The sequence below is a fragment of the Equus asinus genome, chromosome 27 (assembly GCF_041296235.1).
Source record: "Equus asinus isolate D_3611 breed Donkey chromosome 27, EquAss-T2T_v2, whole genome shotgun sequence".
NCBI lineage: Eukaryota > Metazoa > Chordata > Mammalia > Perissodactyla > Equidae > Equus > Equus asinus.
This window is the reverse complement of record NC_091816.1, coordinates 25,530,246-25,554,154: the sequence shown is the minus strand read 5'-3', so window position 1 is coordinate 25,554,154 and position 23,909 is coordinate 25,530,246. Positions and strand designations below refer to the sequence as shown.

At 43.5% G+C, this 23,909-nt stretch overlaps 3 protein-coding genes across 5 annotated transcripts in view; 1 reads left to right on the top strand and 2 right to left on the bottom strand.

Annotated features, from left to right (window-relative positions):
* The window catches only part of WWC2 (WW and C2 domain containing 2), a 209,296-nt gene extending 201,416 nt beyond the window's left edge, over positions 1-7,880 (top strand). For 2 of the 3 annotated variants that reach the window (XM_044760694.2, XM_070499627.1), the window contains exons 22-23: positions 1,583-1,710; positions 5,028-7,880. In XM_044760694.2, coding sequence (XP_044616629.1) covers positions 1,583-1,710; positions 5,028-5,094 — 195 coding nt within the window. In that variant the 3' untranslated portion in view covers positions 5,095-7,880. Of the gene's footprint in view, positions 1-1,582; positions 1,711-2,853; positions 3,036-5,027 lie in introns of those variants that run through there. The other variant, XM_044760695.2, reaches the window with a different exon arrangement.
* A 966-nt stretch (positions 7,881-8,846) lies between these two features.
* CLDN22 (claudin 22) lies at positions 8,847-9,797 on the bottom strand. Its single transcript, XM_014839472.3, has one exon. The coding sequence runs from the start codon at positions 9,643-9,645 to the stop codon at positions 8,983-8,985; it is 663 nt and encodes a 220-aa protein (XP_014694958.1). The 5' UTR covers positions 9,646-9,797; the 3' UTR covers positions 8,847-8,982.
* Positions 9,798-10,571: 774 nt separating this feature from the next.
* On the bottom strand, positions 10,572-11,972 carry LOC106830069 (putative claudin-24). The gene has a single exon (XM_070499629.1). The coding sequence runs from the start codon at positions 11,820-11,822 to the stop codon at positions 11,166-11,168; it is 657 nt and encodes a 218-aa protein (XP_070355730.1). The 5' UTR covers positions 11,823-11,972; the 3' UTR covers positions 10,572-11,165.
* Between the last annotated feature and the right edge of the window lie 11,937 nt (positions 11,973-23,909).

The window sequence follows — 23,909 nt, the reverse complement described above, 5'->3', positions numbered from 1 at the left end:
AAACTAAGGCACAGGGAGATCAAGCAACTTGCCCAGATTCACACAGCTAGTAAGTGTCAGAGGTGGAATTTGAACCCAGGCAACAAGGTTCCAGAGTTTGTGCTTTTCACCACAAACTGACCCACCTTTCTTTAGAAGACAATCGACAAACATTTGTTGATTGGATTAATGAATCAGTGAAATGAAAAAGGAACCTTTAATACAGTATGTATTATTCATTTTTATTTTTAAAATATGTTCATGCAGGACCAGCCCAGTTCACAGTGGTTAAGTGCACACGTTCCGCTTTGGCACCCCAAGTTTCTTCGGTTTGGATCCCAGGTGTGGACCTACGCACCGCTTGGCAAGCCATGCTGTGACAGGCGTCCCACATATAAAGTAGAGGAAGATGGGCACAGGTGTTAGCTCAGGGCCAGTCTTCCTCAGCGAAAAAAGAGGAGGATTAGCAGCAGATGTTAGCTCAGGGCTAATCTTCCTCAAAAAAAAAAAGTTGATGCAAGGTACCCAAATATCCATCAACAATAGCACAGATAAAAGATTGTGGTCCAGTCCCACCATGGAATGTTATACAGCAGTGAGTAAAACCAAGTACAACTGCATGCAGCAGCGTATGTGATTCTCATAAATGTACGGCTGAGCGAAAGAAGTCAGACCCTAAGAGTCCCTCCTGTACTCTTCCGTTTATATTAAGGATAAAACAGGCAACAGTTACCTTCTCCCTAAGGTGGAAGTCAGAATGCTGGTAACGCTTGGCGGTGGTTCCTGGAACCAGCTAAGGAGGCTCAGGACTAGGGATGTCCTGTTTCTTCATCTGGTACTGGGTACATGGGTGTGCTCAGTTTGTGCAAGTTCTTTGAGCTGTACTCTTATGTGCACTTTTTGGTATGAAAATTCTACTTCAGTAAACATTTTTAAATGGCTAAGACAGATAGAAAAAAAACGGTTGAAAAGATGAATAAGAGGTTGAAAGTGTATTCGCCCAAATGTGAACAGTAGATATTTCTTGGACGCGGTGCTAAAAGTAGCTTTTAATTTCTTTTTTGAGGGTTCTTAGGTTTTCTAGATGTGATAAAATGATCACATACTCTCTATGTAATAAGATTGTTTTTTTTTTTTTGAGGAGCATTAGCCCTGAGCTAACATCTGCTGCCAATCCTCCTCTTTTTTTGCTGAGGAAGCCTGGCCCTGAGCTAGCATCCGTGCCCATCTTCCTCTACTTTATATGTGGGATGCCTACCGCAGCATGGCTTACCAAGCAGTGCCATGTCCGCACCTGGAATCTGAACCAGGGAACCCTGGGCCGCCAACGCGGAACGTGCGCACTTAACCGTTGCACCACTGGGCTGGCCTCTGTAATAAGATTTTTTTAATGCAGTAGAACAAACTTGGCCCTGAAGCAATGACCACCCCACAGCAGCACAAATACAGCATGTGTGTGTCGTCCCTGATGGTGACACAAGATGCCCACTTCATCAGTTGCCCTCCTGTCTCTAGCCCACGGTCTTTGGAGCTGTGTAGCATGTCTTGAGGAATTTGTGATTAATGTTTTGTGGGATTTTTGTGCTTTTGTTCCCTTTGCCAGGCTGAGCAGTCAAAAGAAGAGCAGAAGCACGGTTTGAACGCGGAGAAACTGATGAGGCAAGTCTCCAAGGACGTGTGCCGCCTCCGGGAACAGAGCCGGAAGGTGCCTCGGCAAGTGCAGTCCTTCAGGTAACGGGCCCCGCCCCGGGACGCTCTCGGGGTGTGCTCACGTGCTCTGACTTATGTAGGAGTCTACCGCGGAGTGCGCTGGGAGTTAACATCAGGATGTGAGGCATCGCATCCCTCCTCCCAGTTTGAGCGTAGGAGCCTCCATGCATTCCTTCCTGAGGTGCACACCCCGCTGGCACATCCTGGCCCCGTCAAGTCTGGTTCCCCAAGAAGCCCGGGGCCCCCAGCTCTGAGCGGCATTAGTACATCTCACTAAGGCTCGATGACCTACAGAAAAGTCACATATCTCCGAGATTTTGTTAGCCACTCGTGTGACAGACGTCCCTTGGGCCCCCATGAGCACGTGCTCCTCTCTCCCAGAGGCTCCATCCCGGGGATCTGGCAGGTGAGCAGACATCACCCTGCCACGTGGAGACAGCCCACTGAAGGTGTCAGGGCTCCTATGAGGGCAGGCAGGAGGGACCTTGACCCGGCAGGGCAGGCGTCGGGTCTGCAGAAGCTAGCCAGGGAAGGTGGTGAGAGAGGCAGCGTTTGCACCCTTGGTGGAAGCATGGGTGCGAGTTTTCAGGTGCTGGGGACGGTAGGTTTGGGAAGGACATCGAGGCAGGAGCGACCAGCGGACAGAGGTGCAGAGCCTTAGCGGTCAGCACTGAGCTCCGTGCATGTGGTAGAGCTGCTGGCAGGTGAGCTGGGCTCAGACCACACAAGGCCGGGCCTGCTCTGCTGAAGGTTCTCGACGGTGGTTTCAGATGGTGAGGGAGCCAACACAAAAACAAGTGATGGAGATACGTTTTATGTGGGGCCAACATTAGAAGCCTTGTGGAGGATGGGCCAGGGCAGAAACTGGAGAGGGGGAGCCGATGAAGTGATAGAGTGATGGGAGGGGTCGGTGGAGGGACAGTGGGAGCTGCGGAGTGCCGGCCCGAGGTGCCAGCATGGAGACGGGCGCTGGAGAGAGGAGCGGGTTTGTGGCGAGGGTGGTGAGGTCTGCTTTTGGCCAGAACAGGTTAACAATTCCAGTAGGACAGCCCAGGTAACTGTGGCCAGAAGACAAGGAGAAATAAAATCTAAAGCCAGGGTTAGAGGTCAGATGGGAGATAAAAACGGAAGTCTTCATCCTTCATGTGTTGGTTCCATCAACAGAAATGGGCCAGACATCCCAGGAAAGATGACCAGGAGAGGAGGCCCGGTGGGCGCTGACCACTGAGGGGCTCACAGCAAGAAAGGTGTTGGGGAGCGGCCGGAGGGGTAAGGGAGACCCAGGAGAGCGCATCCTGGAGCTGGAGGGAGAAGCACCCGGACACCCAGGAAAGAAGAGGAATGAAAAATATCCTCTGGACTGGGCGATCAGGAGGCATTGGCGACCATCCAGGGACTGTTGTAGTCACACGAGAGTAGGGCCACAGAAAAGGTTTTTCTGCTTGGTTTTTTCGTTTGTTTTGGTTTGTATTTGGATGGGGGTGGGTGTGGGTGTGGGTGTGTGGTATGTAGAGGAGTCTGTAGGCAGTTTTTAGGCTGAAGGAGAAGCCGAGGAGAGTGTTGAGATGTGTGGGGATGGCGTGCTGCGTGGTGGAGCAGTCATGGGCCCTGGTGCAGAGGGTGTGGCCCGAGGAAGAAGTGGGAGGTCAGCGCTGTACTGAATGAGTCCAGAGTGGAGGGAAGGGACGCCAAGGCATCCTGGGCCTCCGACTCTTTAATGTGACAGTTTATAGTAAAGAGTCGAGTTTTTCCTGCCTCCCTTCCACTGCAGAATCACTCTTGGAACTGTTCGAGAATGCTGCTCCTTGGGTTTTCAGAACTCCAGTGTGGGGAGAGGAATCTTTTTACGCCTTCGATGCTGTGGTCTCTTTGAGAGCAAGCAGCTCTCCAGCGTGGGAATCATAAAACCCCCAGCAGTTGCTAAAACCCAAAATAAAGATTTGCCTTAACATACAAACCCATTTATATGACCAGGCAGGTGGTAAAACTGAATGAGATGGACCAGTATAAGACAGACTGTCCTGGAAGTGTGGAGGCCCTTGGTCGCTGACCCTGGCCTCGGGGGTGAGGCAGCGGGGAGGGGTGGGGCCTGGGGTACTCCGCCTGAAGCGCAGCGCGAGTCCACCCTAGCTGCTTGTGTCACCTGGAATCAAGAGCCCGGTGTCTCCTGGTCTTCTGATTTGTCAAGGGAAGTTGGAAATCAGGAATTTTATGTGAAATATCTCAAATGTAGACACTGGCAGCTAATTCAGGTATTTCAAAAACACCATGGGAGCCAAAGAAACTCACTGCCAGGAAGTGTTCAGGCACGGGTCCCCAGTTTTCAGCTCTGCCTTATGGCCTTCAAGGACATCATGACCATGCTCACTTGCCTTTTCTAATTCCTATCTTTATCTTTTATGCAATTGAACCAATCGAAAGGATGCTGTACCACAAAAAATAACTCATTCCAATTTCCACAGTTTTTTCACTCTTCCTTTTCTTCTCTCTCCTTCCCTTGGTCTTTGGAGCACTGCCACCTCCATTCTGGCTTCTTACCCCACACTTCTCCTCACCTAGACTGTCCGTTTCTCAGAGCAGAGCCCATGCTGCATCCTCCCTTATGGCTACCGACGTGCGCCGCGTGGGTAACACGCCTCAGTAAATGTGTGCTGACGGGACACTGAACCACATGAAGGTTTCGTAGAAAAACACACATGTTGACCCTGCCTTTGGTAGCCATATAACCCTAAAACCATATTTTTTTTAACACTCTCCTAACCTCTGAGAGCCATTCTGCCCCTTTCTTTCTGAGCCTCCCCCTTTCAGGTCGTGTGTCCTTATCTCCGCCTCAGGATGCAGGATGGACTAACCTTTATGACAGGTTCCTCCTTTCCCTTCACTGGAGCCATGGTATCACCTGTCCAGTCACCCTTACCTTAGCGTCGTGTTGATTTCAAAGAATTTCCCAGTACCGTGTACTTTTCTGTGAGACAGTTTCTGTGAGAAACTATCCTGAGAAGTTTTGCGGGATCTTGGCCCTCTTGACTCCTCTACTGCCTGGTTTAGAACCCACCCGAACGGGCCCCCGGTGGTTTGGAACTGCCTTCCATTGGGCATCCTGGAAGGGAACTAACTGCCTTGGCCTGTAGGCGGGTTCCCGTCAGCCAGAGCTACCGTTCTGTCTGTCCACAGTAAAGAGGCGAAGGCGACCTTCAGTGTCACGGGGTTCTACCCAAGGAAAAGGTCTCCGAGCCGGGCTCATACAGGCTGCGCTGGCATTCTTGGGACTGTCTTTACGGTCACAGGTACTTTCTCCATCGTATTTCAGCGGGTTTATTTCTCACCCCTGACTCTAGGGAGAAGATTGCCTACTTCACCAGGGCCAAGATCAGCATCCCGTCCCTGCCGGCTGATGACGTATGATTACATTTACATTGCTGAAGAAATTATTTTTTCACTCGTTCATTTCTTAGGGAGGGCGAAAGACTGAACATTTGTTTTGTTTTTAGGGGTTTTGGTGGGTTTTTTTTTTGTAATATACATGTCAACTCTTAAAGAGCTTTTCTTTCACATCAGATTTTCAACATGTCAATTTGTAAAGCACCTTGAATGTAATTCTTGTATGTTTAAAAAAGACAAAAAAAATCAGATAACCAAAATGGGGTAATCTTGTACGCAAGTGTTGTACAGTATGTGTGTATGGCCAGTGGGCTTTATTTAGTGAAGATGGACTAGAGGCGGTCCCCAGTGTGTATCCCATGGAACCGAGTGTTGAGAGCAAGCTCGATTTAGCGGGAGGTGGTGCTCGCTTTTCCTGTGTGTTCTCATGAGCACACTGTGCAGATGGCAGTGGCGCCCTGTGCTGTTTTGTGCTCGAGAGCAGCTCGTGCAGTGTGAAGTTCAACATGAAGCATGAGCTTCAGTACAGAGCTCCCGGCCCACCTGAAACAGGTGCGGCGCTCATTTCTGTCACCTGTGTGGGAACGCTTTGCTTCCGTCAAACAGTTTCCTTTTTGTCCTTTTCTATTTGTCTAAAGAAAACAGAAACAAAATGCTGAGCGCAAGAATATAAGAATGCGAAGGAGCAATACTCCTGGCCTCACTGAAGTTCTTGTCATTTATGACACTGAGGGGAGGGAGATGCGAGGAGAATGCCAGTTACCCTGAAATACACTAAAACACTCATCAGATGAGCAGCTGCTGCTTCTAACTCAGCCTGACTTTGCACAAGCGTTCACATGTGAGTTTCTGGGTGGCACCAATACCGTTTCGTCCGAGGTGTGAGGATGGTGCCAACTAGAAGAATGTGGTGGCTGCCTCTGAGGACAAACTCCTGGAGATGCAGAGGGATTTGCATCAGCACTTATTTGGTGAAACCAGGAACAAAGGAAAGGCTATCTTGATTGAATCAAAGTTGCCAAAAATTTAAAAAGATACTTTATTAAACAGATTTCTGACATTTACTGGAAATTACTTTGCAGCTCTCATGTTTGGGGGATCCCAGCTATAATTTATGGTAAGGAATTGGGAGGCAAAGAAAGGAGTATGCCTGGGGAGATTATTAATTTCAAGTATAGGCTAAGTCATTGGTTTAAAAAACACCATTCTAGATGAACAAGTTTAGAGACATAAACAGACTCAAGTGTCCTCCAGTAGAATTTTAGCTTACCCGGCCCAGGCACTTCTTAAAGAAACAGGTCCCCAGTGTAGCTCTGCCAGCATAAAGGCTTCTAAAATAAGAAGTACTTATGCGATTTAAATCATACTTATTACTCAGTCTGTTTTACTGAAAGAGGCCGTTTTTGTTTGGCCATCTTATATAGCAAACTAAATCTTTTTTTTTAGAAATGCAAATATCATCTTAAAGGAAGTGGCCCCTTAAAAACACACACACACACACACACACACACACCCCCATGAGTTCTAAGACTAAGCTAGAACCGTCATTAGCAAGAATTTTTATTTTCTTCCAAGTAATTATATTTTGGAAAGTTCCTTTTATCAGAATCAAAATTCAAATTAAGCAATTTCTGAGCCTAGAACCTTAATTATTTTTTCCTAAGTGTCCCACCACTTATATACCAATGTCTTTGAAGCTGTAACTGGACGTGACACTATGAACAAACCCAGCCTCATGAAGTGACTGAGCGCAGTGCTTCAGGACGGCCCAGTTCATTCTATCAGAGGACTAAGGCAAACTAGAGGAAGAGTACCATTCATCCTGGTCAAGGTCAAATGTGAAAGAAGTTTATTTAATGTAGAGTTAAATGAAGGTCAGCTGTTTTCAGCTTCTTAGTTTGACCATGAAAATGTTTATAGAATTATGTGTAGTTGTACCGTACGATTTTATTTTCTTCATTTATTTATTTACGGTCTTATTTATGTTCTGTTTAATATATAGTTCGGTTCTGGCCATTTTAAATGTTTGACATAGAAGAGGCTATATTGGAATATTTACAGCTTTATAAATCTTCATCAGATTAGCTGTTAACTTTTTGTAATACAAAAAGTTTCAGACAAGTATAAAAGAATAAAATCTGTCTCAGGCTGGTAGTCAACAGTTGTGACCAAGATGCTTTTGGTTTTATTTTATAAAATTTGCTCATTTCTAACATGAGAGTCAAACATATTTTAATGTAATCCTTTTCCACACTTTAAAAATCAGCAATAGTGTTATGTATTTATAGGCAGCTTTTAACAATCCTGTCATATTTGTACTAACCCAAATGATTCACAGTGACAAAACATTTTAATAACTTGATCACAAAACCATATGGACAATACAAATTTTAATATTATAAATACTATTTTTTAAAGGTAGAATTTATTCTGCACAGGGTAAAAAGAATGTAATATTTAGTTCTCAAGTTTGAGTTATCAGTATGTTATTACAATTTTGTATATCAGAATCTAAGTGTTACAGGTACAAAAAGAATATTGCTAGCCAAAAGAACAACATTTAGCTGAATCTCTGTAGCATGCAAATCAAATAAATTTAAAATTTTTTTTTGCTATTACTTTATCTATATTGTATTAAATATCAAAAGCTCAGGACTGAACTAAATATTTAATCAGGTTAAATTCTGAATATGTTTCTGTTTTAATTTGTCTTGTTTGTAAAAGTATGCAAATACATCACATAGATTAACTTTGGTTTCTGCACTTTTCATGTGTTTGTGGGTGGAAAAATATTCAGTGGGTTTTTTTTTTTAAACAAAGACACATATTGCCTAATACTTTACCTCAGTGTCATTTATTGTTCAGTCAATTCCCCTGATTGGCGCAAACACAAGAGTTTATGTGAACCATGTACTGAGCAAATATAAAATCTTTCATGAAGAATTCCCCAAGCCAGCAGTTTATTGTGAATAGTTCTTGGTTGAACGCTATGCACTGCTGATAAAAAAAAGATGGAGTATTGTCGTTGTGCGAGTAAAACAAAAGGCTCCAGGATATGAGCTCTGTCATCCCACTGCCCAGACCAGCAGTGTGCTCAGCGGCCCTGGGCAGAGGTCCCCACAGGTTCTCTCCCACACACCCAGGTCCTGACCCGCAGCGCCCCCTGTGTCTGCTCCCCAGAGCCAGGGGCCGCCAGGGGTGGAGGGGGCGTTGGCCGTCTGCTGGAGAGCACAGGACCCAGAAGCCAAAGCACATCTGCATGGTAGATTTTTCATGAATCTTCCAGAACACAGGATTGCCCTCCTCTGCTTCTGACATAGTAAAGGCGGTGTGGGTGAATGTGGCTGACTTTTGGAAAAGGTTCCATGGAGGCACTGAAGTCTCCAATTAGAAATAAGATGATGTGTCCATGTCTCTCACTTCTCAAGCTTTCAAAGAGCCAGCAAATTTTTTTAGTATAATCAGATGTCATGCATTTTACATAAATATGCTGCAAGACTTTGGTTTTATGTAATAGGTGATCTTGAACAGTTGGAAGAAGTAAATGATTAGCAGTAACATTTCCAATTGCCAAAATGATTCATCTCTATGAATAACACCTTCAAAGATGTGTAAGTACTAATATAATGTTTTATTTACCAGTTCTGTGCAATCACTGGATCTTTTTTACAACTGAGGAAACTCATCCGCAGTAATGAGTATGATTACTATTAAGTCTTGATTGGCTTTGGTCTCAGAGTAGAAAAGTGGCTTACCATCTTAGAAAGAAATTATAGCTTAAGAAGCTAATGGCCACAGGAAAAAACACATTTTAGGAAATGAAAAGCATAGTGAATGGGTGACTTTGTAGCAAGAAATCCTACCACATCCAGAGTTGACACCTGAGGAGTGGACACCTCTGATCCCGCTGGCTTAGATTTCCAGGTGGGCGTTTTTCATCTCCAGGTGTTGATGGGGATATTGCATTTCTGCCACAGCATGGTGGCCCAAGGCTGGAGGAGCTTGGGTCGAGCAGGCTGCACAGTGGAGCAGACACCCTCCTAGGAGGAGAGAGAATCCAGCAAACCACCCGAGAAAGAGGGCTTCCCCGAACTCCCACCTGGGCACAATCTCTGGGATAGTCTCATCCCAGAACTCCCGGACGATCAGGTGGGCCACCCAGGAGACCGGCACGACGGTCGTGATGCCCGCCGTCCAGAACAGAAGTCCTCCCAGGATCAGCAGTCGCTTCTTGCAGGCTGGCTGTCTCTCTCCAATTCTCAAGCAGTCCAGTCCAAACCCCGAGACCAGCAGGCCCAGGAGCCCCAGCCCGTTTGACAGGAACATGAGAATCCTGGAGCCCCTGAGTTCGGCAGGCAAAGCCAGGAAGGAATCAAAGTCCTTGCACTGCATCCCCACTTCCTCCTGGATGACGCACGTTTGCCAGAGCCCCATGGTCCAGTTTTCCATTTCATTTAAGTCCAGGTTGAGGTTTTTCCATTGTGGCAGGTAGTTTGTAAGACAGGATAAAACCCATCCCAGCAAAGATAGTGAAAGTCCAGCTAATTGTGCCACGGTTCTAACTACTACAGCCATTGTCAAGTCCTGCGAGCTTTAGCCAAACTAACTCCTGCCTTTCGGTTGCTGTGAAAAGAAGTGTGACAGTGTCTTATCACCGGCGGAGCTCAGAAATATTTTTTCATTGTGTATATAGGAGGATTCTTGCCAGGGAAATAATGCTGCAAACCAGTAACGCCAAGGTGTGGCCAAGATCGTGTTCGTGTCCTGTGGGCGCAATTTTATAGGAAGCAGTTTGTCCCTGAAATAACATTAAGTCGTAATAATCCTCCTTTCATTGTTAACGTATAAATGGCTTTCTTGTTGTTCCCAACCTTCCTAAGGAGTGAAAGAATTGAGAAGCCTAAATGCAAAATGTTTAATTGACGGTTTTGGTTCCACTCCTACTGCTTTGTGTCTTACTAATTGCACCTGTCAAATTTTCATCTGTTAAAGTTCTCACATGTCAATACATATGTTTTGGTACTACTGAGTGTTACCATTTTTTAAAAAATACATTCAAGAAAAGTGTTACTTAATAAATAAAACCAAATAAATTGGTCTTCGCAGAAATCTCTCTAGACCTTAACTCAGGCCTGTTTTTCTTAATCCCTCTTAGGCTATGTATACCACGTCACATGAAGCAATATTGAGCTAACATCAAGTCTGTTTACCTAGTGCCTTTCTATCAAATTCATGCATATGCATAAACACTTACTTTTTCTTTGCTTAGATATGCCTCCTGTGCTGTGGGAAAGTTAGGCAATAGGCTTTTGTGGGTGAGAACCAGCCTCTCTGTTGGTTCATCACTAAAGTATATATCCCCATGCTTATAATTTTTAATTGAACAAGGGAGAATTTCTATTGGGGCACATGAACTGCAGAACCTGGATACCAGGCAGAATACTTTTGGAATTATCTTTTTTAAATATGAAGCTTTTGAAGGAAGAGACAAGAGGAAATTGGCCAGTATTTTTAATCTGAGAGTATCTTGATGTACCAAAAACTTTCAGCCTCATAAAATCCTGTCACATAGGGTGCCTAGTAATTTTCTGAACACAAACCACCTCTGTTCAAAGAAAACCAAAGTCATTGTTGTGTCAATAACACTCTGGGATAGGCTTAACATGTGGTTTTGCTAGTGTAGAATGCTTAAAAGATTTCAGATTGTTCATTTTTTTCTTTAGGAAACAAACTCATTATCATGTCCAGGTACCAACAAAAACAAAAAAGATTCTGATACAGAATTAACACATTAAAGCTTAGTACCAACTATATTGGATAACCATCACCACATTTTGATTTAAATAGCCAGATCAATGGATTATTTTTGCTCATACCTATGTAATGCTTACCGTAGTAAGTTTCTTTTAGGTACAAGATTTGCCTCTTCTCCAGATTTGGAGGGGAAGGGGGGGTGATCTTGGATAGAAAAGTAGTCGTTCGGTGAGAAATTGTGACCAGCACAGATTTAGTTACATAACAAAGACCCCTTTGTCATGTAGAGCCTACATCGCAGTTGATGTAGAAAGATGCGGCTCTCTGGTCTTGTCCAAGTCTTACACTTTAGGATCTGCAGTTCCATTTTCCAGGTATGGACTATGCATTTCTGCCACTGCATAGTGGCCCGAGGCTGGAGGAGCTGGGGTCGAGCAGGCTGCACAGTGGAGCAGACACCCTCCTAGGAGGAGAGAGAATCCAGCAAACCACCCGAGAAAGAGGGCTTCCCCGAACTCCCACCTGGGCACAATCTCTGGGATAGTCTCATCCCAGAACTCCCGGACGATCAGGTGGGCCACCCAGGAGACCGGCACGACGGTCGTGATGCCCGCCGTCCAGAACAGAAGTCCTCCCAGGATCAGCAGTCGCTTCTTGCAGGCTGGCTGTCTCTCTCCAATTCTCAAGCAGTCCAGTCCAAACCCCGAGACCAGCAGGCCCAGGAGCCCCAGCCCGTTTGACAGGAACATGAGAATCCTGGAGCCCCTGAGTTCGGCAGGCAAAGCCAGGAAGGAATCAAAGTCCTTGCACTGCATCCCCACTTCCTCCTGGATGACGCACGTTTGCCAGAGCCCCATGGTCCAGTTTTCCATTTCATTTAAGTCCAGGTTGAGGTTTTTCCAGTATGGCAAATAAGTTGTAATAATGGATAAAACCCATCCCAGCAAAGATAATGAAAGTCCAACGAATTGCATCACTACTCTGAAGACTAAAGCCATTGCAACAAATCTGAGGACTTCTGCCGCCCCTATAGGACAGCTGTCTTTTGTGGTTGACAGTAGTGTGACGATCTTGGTTCTATGCTGCCTGGAATATAAGCTTTGGTCATTAACTCTTTGGGCACTCTGAAATGCGTTTTTGTTCTTCTTGAATATAATGTTTCATGTAAAGGACGAAGAACGCTTAAAACTATGAGTTAGGCTTTCTGATAAGGATTTGATCTGTTACCTTCCAATTTGCTTGGTAAAATTATATCCCCAATGCTTGATGATTATAAGTCTAAAGATGAACAAAGAGGGCTCTATGACCCCTCACCCTAAAATACAACAGAAATCTTTGTGCTTCAATATGGATTAATTAGATTTTAAGTGGTGATAAAAGGCCAGCTCTTTCTACAACAGGACTTCATTGTAATAGCTGAATCTGAGATTTCAGAGATGCAAAACAAGACCCTGTAAAGAAAGGTAGACTGTTTCCCTATAATCTTTATTCTTCTCGGACTTCCTTAACCTACACAAGAGCCTGGCCCATGTTCTTGAGTGTCACAGGGACTTGGCTGGGACTTGGCAAAGACGTTTCCGTCAGATTCCTTTGAAAGGTAGAGGCTGGTTTGCTGGGTTAATTAAAAGGAGAAAGACGGAGGCCAGGCCCAGAGGTAGTAAGTGAGGAAGGGAGCTTCGCAGGAGCTCTGCGTTTCACGCTAAGATCTTCTCCATCCTTGTTAAGGACTTAGGGTACAGCTTGATTTCTTTGTATCTGGGAGGTGTGTTTTGGTCCAGAGCTGAGCTGTCTGCTGTTGTGTAAGCCATAGACAAAGCAGCACCTAGCATGAAGACTCCTGCCATTTCCAGACAAAAGGCCCTGGTTTGAAAACAATAGCCACAGTGGAGCTGATCTCTGAGATTGGATCTTGTTTGTTTTTTTTCATTTGGGCCACACCTTGAGAGCATGATCCGTCAGGGAATCCAGGCCCTCACAGGCCAGGACAAGAGGCCACCTGCTCTAGAGTCCCCGGGCTGCTCCCCAGGTTCTGCATGGTCCAGCTTCTCTCCACAGGGCCCCTGGGTGTCCAGCACCCACGGCCAAAAGGCAGGGTCTGACGGGCCTGCATGAGATAGAACAGGCAGGTTCCTAAAGTGGAGCCACTGACCTGGAAGAGTCGAGTGTCGACTGGTAAGAGGCATCGACTGCAAGAGAAGCAAAAAGATTATTTGGAGTCTCAAGAATTGCAATTTGGAAAATGGAGATTGAGTAGAAGCTCAGATGTGCTCCAGAGAAGACAAAGGAGACAGGATTTTATAGAGGCGAAAAGAAATAAATTATATAGGTGGTTTTGTAAGATTTGTGATTGATACCAGCAACAACTGTTACTTCTTGGCTTTATATGATCGGTTGCTAAGGCCATCTCTAAGGCAGAAAGTTCTTATCTATGGGAGTAAGCATGTTTCTTGGAAGGTCAAGATGATGGCAGTGAAGCACAGTTCAAAGGTTACATTCTGTCTGGGTAGAGATACACATAAGCCCCACTTCCCTAATGGCCTCCCAGCTCCATTTTAGAAGCCTTGACATATGTTACTCCATTTTGTTATCATCATCAGCATTTTCCCCTTTTGGTCAAGATCTTTTGGCAGAAAGCATCATGGATCACTGTTTTATTGACATATATATATCCCTCATCACCAGGATGGCTCATTCCTGGGAAGTCATGTCCCATGTAGGGGGACAGCAAGGTACTCAATCATCAGTAGGAGTAACGCAGTCAATGGCTTTGGCCACATCTGAGCAATAAGGAGGTGGTCAGGAAATGAGTCTGAGGTGATGAGGATCAAGGCTGCCCTAGGGCATCCTGCCTTACATACCGATCGACATTGTCCTCCTCCAGGAAGTATAGGACGTCCTGACCTGACTCTATCCAAAGTTATACGACCATCTGATAACCAGACCCCACCTGCACTGATACCATTTTAACGACTTTTTTACATAATCTTTCCTTTGTCTTGTAAAGAAGTAACTCACATACCTACGCCTTATAAATTTAGCCCTACCCTCAACCATTGCAGCTCTTCACTGCACGTGAGTTCCGTCCCCATGCTGCAGCTCTTCACTCCCCATGGGTCCTGTCCCCATGCTACTCCATGCTATTCTCTGAATAAAGGAGCACTACTACCAGACCTTGAGAGTCCAAGAAATCTTTCTTTTGATTCCTCAGCTCGCCAAGCCCGCCTCAATAGGCATAGTGTCTGTCTGGAAACAGTGTCAAGTCCTTTGTTCAGAGTTGCAAGATTGGTTGATCATCTCAAGTCACTGAGCAATCGTTATTCTGGAGGTAGAGACAGACAAACAGCATCAAGAAATGCAAACCATTAGTCACTTAAGGTGACAAAGATCATGCAAACCAGGACAATAATCATTAGTATTACTTGGAGCAGATCTAAGTGAGTAGTAGTATAAGTTTAAATTAAGTACACATAGCAAAATTCCAGTAATCAAAAACAATATTTAAAGTTCTGATCTGCTCCAAGCACCCATACCTGAAGGAAGGCAAGGAACCAGAGGGTGTCATTAAAAGACATTGGGCTGGAGAGATGCTATGCTGCTTTTATAATTTTTCCAAGTTCTGACTCAACTTCACCAGGAGAGTTGATCCAGGTACAGCAGGAGGTGTAGGCTGTGGCACAGATGCCGCCCTGTTCTGTAAGGAGATAATTGAGTGCCTGTTGATTATCTAATATAACCCTTGCTATGGAATCCAGGGATCATTGTTATTGAGCAAGGCTTGAGTGGTGGAATTTGCCAGGGTGGCTATGGTTAGGGATAAAATTTTTATCAACAGGTCATCATGGACAACATTAATCCAAGGAACAAAGTCTTTGGGAATGGTAATCAATGGAGAGTAGTTGAGGTGTAAAAAGGGGTTGCCAGGTTTCCCCTAGACCTATGAAATTGCAGTTGAGTTTTGTTTTGTTTTTTTAAAGATTGGCGCCTGAGCTAACAACTGTTGCCAATCTTCTTTTTTTTTTTTTTTTTTCCTGCTTTATCTCCCCAAACCCCCCTGTACATAGTTGTATATCTTAGTTGCAGGTCCCTCTAGCTGTGGGATGTGGGACGCTGCCTCAATGTGCCCTAATGAGTGGTGCCATGTCCGCACCCAGGATCCGAACCCTGGGCCGCCATAACAGAGCGCACGAACTTAACCACTCAGCCATGGAGCCAGCCCCGGGTTTTTTTTTTTTAACAAGAACTTTAAATGATATATGGTATCCTAAAAGGCATTGTCCTGCCATACACCAGCTGTCTAGACATTCATAAGCCCATGGTTCCCCATAGTAATCACACACAAAGGTGTACCCAAAAGGGGCATCTAATATGCAATGCCTTCTAGTTCTGTAGTAGTGTCAGTGGTCAGGAGCACTTGGAAAGGTCCTTTCCAATGGGACTTGAGGGCTGTCCTCGTCTGTTGATGCTTCCAGAATATAGTCACTGGGCTCTAGACCGTGACCAACAAGATCCTTTAAACTGGAACCTGGGAAAACTTCTTTAACCTGTCGATGATAGGCTGAGGCTAAGACATTATAACCTTACAATAGCTGGTCACGTTAGCACAAGACAACAAGGGGTCAGCAGAAGGTTGTGTACCAATAGACACTGATGTGCTGGTGATTATCTCGTCTGGAGTTAGTTTCTGTTTTCCAAAGAGGGAACTGTGAACAGTCAGCAGGACCAAAGGCAAAACTTTAGCCCAGGGGAGTTCCATCTACAGTATATAACAAAACCTCAAAGACAATAACAGGACTAGAATCGAATATCTACAAAGGTGTAAACATAATTTTTCTCTCCACAATTACCCTAATTTTTTTTACCTAAAATAATCACAGTAAAACTAATTTATTTATATTAAAAACTTGGCCTGATTATTTATACAAGTGAAAATCAGAATACTCACTGAGAGCCAGCCCTGATGGCTTAGTGGTTAGAGTTCAGCACCCTCTGCTTTGGCGGCCCAGGTTGAGTTCCTGGGCGTGTAACCATACCACTTGTCTGTCAGTAGCCATGCTGTGGTGGTGGCTCACATAAAAGAACTAGAAGGACCTACAACTAGAATATATAACTATGTAGTGGGGTTTTGGGAAGGGGAAAAAGAAAAGAGAGAGAAGATTGGCAACAGATGTTAGCTCAGAGCAAATCTTTCCCAGCAAAAAAAAAAAAAAGAATACTCACTGAGAGTTTTTGAATTCTGGAGGAATCAGGTAGGGAGAAAAAGTAAATGTTTCATCTTTGTTCACAAAGGTATATCTTACCTAATTGTTGACAGCTTAAAGGATTTCTTTAAATCTGGAAAAACAAAAAGTTAAACCATCTTTCTCAGCTCACATAGTCTCATGTAATTTAATATTTCCTCTACTTCAATCCAGTTTTTCCATTAGTGTTCTGAACTGTGCCTGATGATTGAGGATGATAGGAACAGTGACAATTTGAAGAAGGTGAAAGGTGTTTGGTAAGGTTTGTGTGTCTGTGCAGTGAAGTGGGTGCCTTGCTCACAGGCAACTGTGGAAGGTATATCCCAACTGGGAAATACATTTTTCTAACAGTTTCTTTGCCATCGTGAGGGCATTAGCTTTTCTGAGTAATCAAAGACTTGATAAAGACAAAATACAGAATCTTTGTTTCCTAGGCAGATTACATTAAAGGTAAAGGAACTTTGTTTATAATTTCTTATTAAGAGCAGACCAATAATCTGAGAAGCCTTTGTCCTTTAATAGAAAAACCAAATTCTAATTTTGTGCCAGTATACTTTTGATATTAGAATTTATTTTTAAATAAATTCATTTTGATCTTAGCTAGCTTGACCACACATCAAAATTTCTTTTTTTTTTTTAAAGATTGGCACCTGAGCTAACAACTGTTGCCAATCTTCTTTTTTTTTTTTTTTCTGCTTTTTCTCCCCAAATCCCCCCAGTACACAGCTGTATATTCTAGTTGTGGGTCCCTCTAGTTGTGGCATGTGGGACGTCGCCTCAACGTGGCCCGACAAGCGGTGCCATGTCCGCACCCAGGATCCAAACCAGTGAAACCCCAGGCCGCCAAAGTGGAGCATGCGAACTTAACCACTCAGCCACAGGGCCAGCCGCCAAAATTTCTTTTTTAAAGATTCCTTTTTCACAAACCTTCTACAACTTTCTATATCTTTTTAGATTTTGTCCTATCTCTTTGTTTCTTATTTTGGAACAATCATTTTATTTTAGGGCAAAATTACCTTCTTGTTTTACTTTAACAAAAATGCATCTTCATTCTTCATACCTTCTCTTACTGAAAACATATATCCTATTTTCCTTATCTACTTTTCATATACAGTTATCTATCTTCTCAATTTTAAAAACTTACAAAGTTTATCTAAAAGAGAAATGATGCAAGGCAGTTGTTACAGAATAATTACAGATTTTACTCTTGGAGGTTAGCATAATTGCCTATGCATTACATTAAATGAATATAAACTCTTCTATGTAATATAGTTATGTAATATAGTTAAAATAAACTGTACACTCTTAGGAAATTACAGTGTGAGATTCATTGGTGTCTACAGGTTCATCCTGACGTGGCTCTGCTAGACCAGGAGTGACAGGACAGGCAGAACAAGATCCCCACATTAATGCTGAAGAGAGTTGATCTAAGTTAAGTAGGCAGAATAAAATTTTGAAAGATAGAACAACTTCGAAACTAATGGCAGAGCTATAAATATCTGGGAAGCCACCACCAGAATTCTCAACCTTGCGAGTAATAAGGAATGGGGTAAGGTCTTTTAATAAAGGTTGTTGCCTGGTTGTAAATCTGAAAAGACTAAGCAACAAAGTGCGAGCCTGTCAGAGAGTGATTACAGCCTGGCCTGGAGGAGTTGGCACTGTCTGTGTGCAGGACAGAAAGGGTGGGTGCTCTTGTATTGGCCTCTCCATCTGGCTGCATGGACCTTTCTGTTGCTCAGTTTACTGTGATGTAAGAGGAGTGGCTTTCAAACATGTTGGATCATTCCACAGCAAGAAATATAGTGTATATTATGGTCCAGCATATACCTACATATATAAAACCATATATGTAACTGAAATAAAAATTTAATAAACTGACATGTATTTTCTTTTTTTAGTATATGCCATATATTCATTCTATCTTGCATGTTATGAAATTTTTCTTTGTATATAAATTTATAATAAATTTATATTTATTTTAGATAACATTAAAGATATGTATTATCCATTTACATTTTGATAAGTGTAGATACCATGTACGTTTTCTATTTAAATAAATGTTAATCATAATTTATCAATGGTCTGTGACCATAGTTTGAAAAATAAGGAGTTACAGGGGCCGGCCCAGTGGCACAGTGGTTAAGTTCGCACGTTCCACTTCGGTGGCCCAGGGTTCGCCGGTTCGGATCCCAGGTGCAGACATGGCACTGCTTGGCAAGCCATGCTGTGGCAGGTGTCCCACATATAAAGTAGAGGAAGATGGGCATGGATGTTAGCTCAGGGCCAGTCTTCCTCAGCAAAAAGAGGAGGATTGGCAGCAGATCTCAGCTCAGGGCTAATCTTCCTCAAAAAAAAAAAGAAAAAGAAGGAGTTACAGTAAATCCTTCCATAGTAGGAGATGTTCTCATGAGAGTCCATTGCTTCTCATCTTTCATATGGGCGCCTGCTGCTTTGCATGGACTCTTAGCGTCAAGGCAGCCCGTTCGCGTGGAGTTAATTTACACTTATTACTCTAAGTGTTGTGACGTTTTCTCTTTGGTTCATTTGGTATCCTCAGCTCTTCTTCCAACTTTCCTTTTTTTAACTGTTTGTAATCTTTGCTGTCCAGTGAAAACTAGGAAGCAGGCAATCATCAACTCTCTCATAAAGTAGCATCCTGTAGTAGATTAGCAAATCCATAAACACATTTCATAACTTCTAGAAGCATATTTCTCTTTACAGCAAACTTTTCAATGTGGCATAAAGCATATCTACTGATAACCCAAATATTGTTTGTCTCTCTGTAAAAAAAAGTAGAAAGCCAAAACTAGACAAACTTATGTTTAGCAGTGTCCCAGTATACCATCCTATCTGGAAATGATTTAGATATTCACTGAATATCTATTATTTAGTTTAACTTAGTATAAACTTTTATCTTATTTTACAATTATTTAAACACATTTTTAAGTTATGTTTGGATTAGACATTAAATAGTTAACCATCATCCAAGTCATTCTGCCTCCTGATAAATTCTGCAACAGAAACAGCAGACCAGTAAACCCAGGTAGAAAAAGTTGTATGTTTTCATTACATTCTCTATTGATAACTCTGAAGACATGCCTGTTTCTATTAAACCAGCAAATTTAAATTATCTTTTATCAAACATGATCTCAGATCACTTGAACTTGAAAAACATTTGGGTTAGTTTTTATTATACTTAGAAATAATTTATATATGCGCTTACTTCAAGTTAATTAAATAGAGTTCTTTAGAAATGAATTTTAGTAATACCATCCAGAGGTGGAAAACTATGACACGTATATACCATAAAAAGATATGTGAACAGACACGGAGATTTTATAGCTTTTATTTTACAAATTTCAGCCATGAATCAGATAGAGTAATACAAAGCTCACTACTTGGGAAAGAATGGTTGGATCCAAATTTTTTGCTTCTGGCCAATGGAAAAAGTTAAAGTTACCTGTTTAAAAGTTTATTTTTTGTTGTATTTTGGGGGTGGTTTTTGGGTTTTTTTTAAACTTCAGGCTTTCCTGATTGAGTTAGCCAGTTAGGCAATTGTTGGCTGTTATTTCCTTAGGTGTTTACATTCTAAAGACCTGGTAAAATTTACAACTTCAAAGGACAGAGAGAAAAATGCAAGTTTTTTTATTTGTCATAGGAGTTTTGGGGTAATTGTAATTTAAAACATTCCTTCAGTCTTAGGAATTGAATGTGGGTGAAGGAAGAGCAGAGACAGTGACAGTAGGGAAAGGAGTGTTGGCTGACTTTCCTACTTGCAAGCCTTTGAGAGAGGTCTGACTTGGCCTGAGTTAAGAATTAACAGCTTGCAGGAAAGCAACTTTTTCGTTGTTTCACTTAGAGGCCCCAAGACACCAATTAAAATAAGCTTCCCATTTGATTTGTTTAGTTTGATAACTTTTTCCAATTGAGCACACAAGCAAACCAATTTAGGAATTTCAAAGGGGCCCCATTTAGGCCAGTGAGACCTCAAATCATCCCAAGTAATGCGAATCTGGCAGGACAAAAATCTACATGTAGAAGGTCCGTATTCTTTACACAAAACCACCAGGAGGCCCAGAGTGGGGGCTGCCCTTCAGTGGTCCCCTTAGAAGATGGACTTCCCGTTCGTAAGTGCTCACCAAAGAAACAAAGGCCCAAGAAAGGAGTGAAGACAAATAGATGTTCCTTAACAAAGCCAACAACGAAAGGACAGGATGGCCAGAACTGGTATCAAAGGACACCCAAATAAAGAGTTTGAACCTCAACCAAAGAATGGAAGGTTCCAGCCCAGGAAGTCTTACCACTGGGAGCTGGAGCCACCAGGAGGAGACAATAATGCACACAACACTCTTTGCAGTTACCTTGCTCTTGTCCACGCAGTAACCCCAGAATCAGAGGTCAGTCGCTCTGAATCCCATGTCTCTGACACCATGTAATGTCATGAATAAGAGGCATAAACTGCAAGAGAAGCAAAACATTTATTTGAGGTCTCAAGAATTGCAATTCAGGATACACAGATTTGAGTAGAAACTCAAATGTGCTCCAAGGAAGACAAAGGAGACAGGAGTTTATAGAGGCAAAAAGAGAAATTATGTAGGTTGCTTTGTAAGATCTGTGATTGGTGCCTGCAACAACTGTTAATTCTTGGCTGTGCATGATCAGTTGTTGAGGCCATCTCCAAGGCAGAAAGTTCTTATCCACGGGAGTAAGCATATTTCTTGAAAGAAGGTCAGGATGACAGCGGTTCAAAGGGTGCATTCCATCTGGGTAGAGATGTGCATAAGCCCCACCACCCTAATGGCCTCCCAACTCTGTTTTAGAAGCCTTGACGTATGTTACTCCATTTTGTTGTCATTGTCTACACCAACCTGGTGAAACAGAACCCCTGCCCATCACATTTCAGCCTTTGAGTCTAGTCCAGGATCAGAGATCTTTTATGATGTCGCTCAACAGGAGATTGGAGAGACAGAACCCAATCCGGATGTATCCAAAGTAAGCACAAGAGTCAGGTTAGATGAACGGTGCTTTCTTCAGCATTTTCCATTATTTTATGTCAAAAAAAAAAACGAACTCTTTGTTAACTTTTACAAATTCTCAGAATCCCTTAGGATATATTGCTGTCCTCACTGTACAAAAATAAGAAGTTCCAGTTTGCACAAAGAATGGGGGTCCAGGGCCTCATCACTAGGAGATGGGATAATGGTGAGCTACAGCTTGCTGACCAGGAGGCAGTCAGGATGATGAAAGCGCTCGGGAGTGTGGGAACTGGAATTGGCCACCCCAAGATATGTCTCTTTGGCATGAAGATTATTTTGGGCTGGTTACTTTTTAAAAAACTGCAGACAGGAGAGAAACTCTGAAAAGCAGAGTTTACTTACCCTTTGTTAAGAAACATTTACATTGTAAAGGAAATCTCCATCTGTAAATGTGTCTCCCTCTCTGTGCAGGAAGAAGGGGGGATGACCTTATCTCTAGGAACTCTTATCAATGCAGAAGGCAAAGACTTAAATCTGCATAATAACCTGACCCTTGTTTACTGTACTTGTCTGGTAATCTCCCGTAACTGACTCCCCCCACCCCCAACATCCTCCTTTGTCTTTAGCTGAAGATGATATTTAACGTGGTGGCTTTAGCCATTTTGGGGAGTTGCTCAGTTTGCCTGAGCCTCTCCCACGTATACATGTTAGAAAGCTTTGTTTAATTTTCTCCTGTTATTCTGTCTCATGTGAATTTAATTCATTCTCCGGCCAGAAGAACCCAGAGTGGGTAAAGGAAATGTCTTCCTCCCCTACAGTTGCAATCATTAACAATTACAGGGAGATGATTCTGAATATTGCATTGAAACTTTTTTGAAGAAGAAGAGGAAACCCTGAGCCACCATCTGCCACCAATCGTCCTCCTTTTGCTGAGGAATCTCAGCCCTGAGCTAACATCCGTGCCCATCTTCCTATATTTTGTGTGGGACGCCTGCCACAGCATAGCTTGATAGGCGGTGTATAGGTCCACACCTAGGATTCGAACCAGCAAGCCTCAGGCTGCCAAAGTGGAGAGCACAAACTTAACTGCTACGCCACCAGGCTGCCAAAGTGGAGAGCACAAACTTAACTGCTACGCCACCAGGCCAGCCCCCAAAACTTTGCTTTAAAATGGAAGAGAATAGGCTGCTCTGTGAGGTAATGAGCTCTCCATCCCAAAGATGTTTAAAAAAGGGTAATTCTCAGGAGCCAGCCCATGGCCAAGTGGTTAAGTTCGCGTGCTCCACTTGGGCAGCCCAAGGTTTGTCAGTTCAGATTCTGGGAATGGCCCTACACACCACTCATCAAGCCATGCTGTGGCGGCATCCCACGTAGAAGAACTAGAATGACCTACAACTAGGATGTCCAACTATGTACTGGGGCTTTGGGGAGAAAAAAAAATACTATGAACTCACTAATCAGGACAAGACACTCTTGCCTTCACAACCCCCAGAGCACAAAGCCTTGACTCTCTTACATGTCCAACAAATATTTGTCTAGTAAATGGATAAGGTGGAGGCTTTGAAATGGTAGTGCATGTCAACACAGAATACCATCCTGGAAGTGCTGTGCCCATTTGCCGGTTACCTTTCGTGATGATGATGACGGGGCTGTCCTGATGATGATGGGGCTGTGCGTCTGAGCAGGACCAATGAACTTGAAAAGAAGTGAACTCAATCAACCACCTATAGCGGGATAGGAAATATTGACAAAGCATCATGTGTTAGCAGACAAGAGTGTCCTAGGCCAGAAGGGTGTCAAGACTGATGTATTCTAGGTTTTGGGAAAAGACAGGAAGGCTGCCAGTACACCAAAATCTTACAGGATGCCAGAGATGGATACTTTTTCTTTTCCTTGTTTTCATTATTTATATCTTCTAAATTTTCGACAAACTAGGTAGGATTCTCATCAGAAGAAAACGTAAATGTTATAAAAGATAAAAGATACCCTGCTGGACTAAGCTTTTTTCTTTTGTCAGATCATAATAACAGGTAACGATTATCAAATGCCTTCTACTTACCAGGCTCTGCTCTGAGGACTGGCACACATGTCATCTCATTGAATCCTCACGGTCGCCCAGTGGGGTGGGCACTGGCAGCAGCCCCATTTTGAGAAGACAGCACTAAAGCACAGAGGCAAGGAACTTGCCCACAGTCACAAGGTCATTTCTAGAACTTCAGACACAGGCGCCTAGACTCTTTTCCTAAAGCCCAGAAGTAGCCGGGGGCTAGGTCCCCTGAGGCTACACTTAGCACTCTTGTTCCAAGAAGAGCGTCTGATTCAGAACCACGTGAGGGGCTTATTCCAGCTTTTCTTTTTTTTTTTTTTGAGGAAGATTAGCCCTGTGCTAACATCTGCCACCATCTTCCTCTTTTTTTTTGTCAAGGAAGACTGGCCCTGAGCTAATATCTGTGCCCATCTTCCTCTACTTTTTATGTGGGATGCCTGCCACAGCATGGCTTGACAAGTGGTGTATAGGTCCACACCCAGGATCCAAACCCATGCACCCTGAGCCACTGAAGCGGAATGTGCACACTTAACTGTTGCGCCACTGGGCTGACCCCTATTCCAGCTTTTCTTTTGGGTTCCACACCCATGGTGTGCCAGAAAATGTTTGACAGCGGCTGTCGGGTTGTGGGAGCCCTGGTTTACAGCCTTTGCCAATTTCCATGGTGTAAATACTCCTGCCATGACCAATTTCAGGTTAGTAATGTGAAGTCACTGAATGTGGAGTTAGGAAGAGATGTGCGTAGCCCACCTTACATAGCATTTTTACTGTATGGATACAATAGATTTACACAATCTCAAGAGCATAGATAATAATAAAATGAAT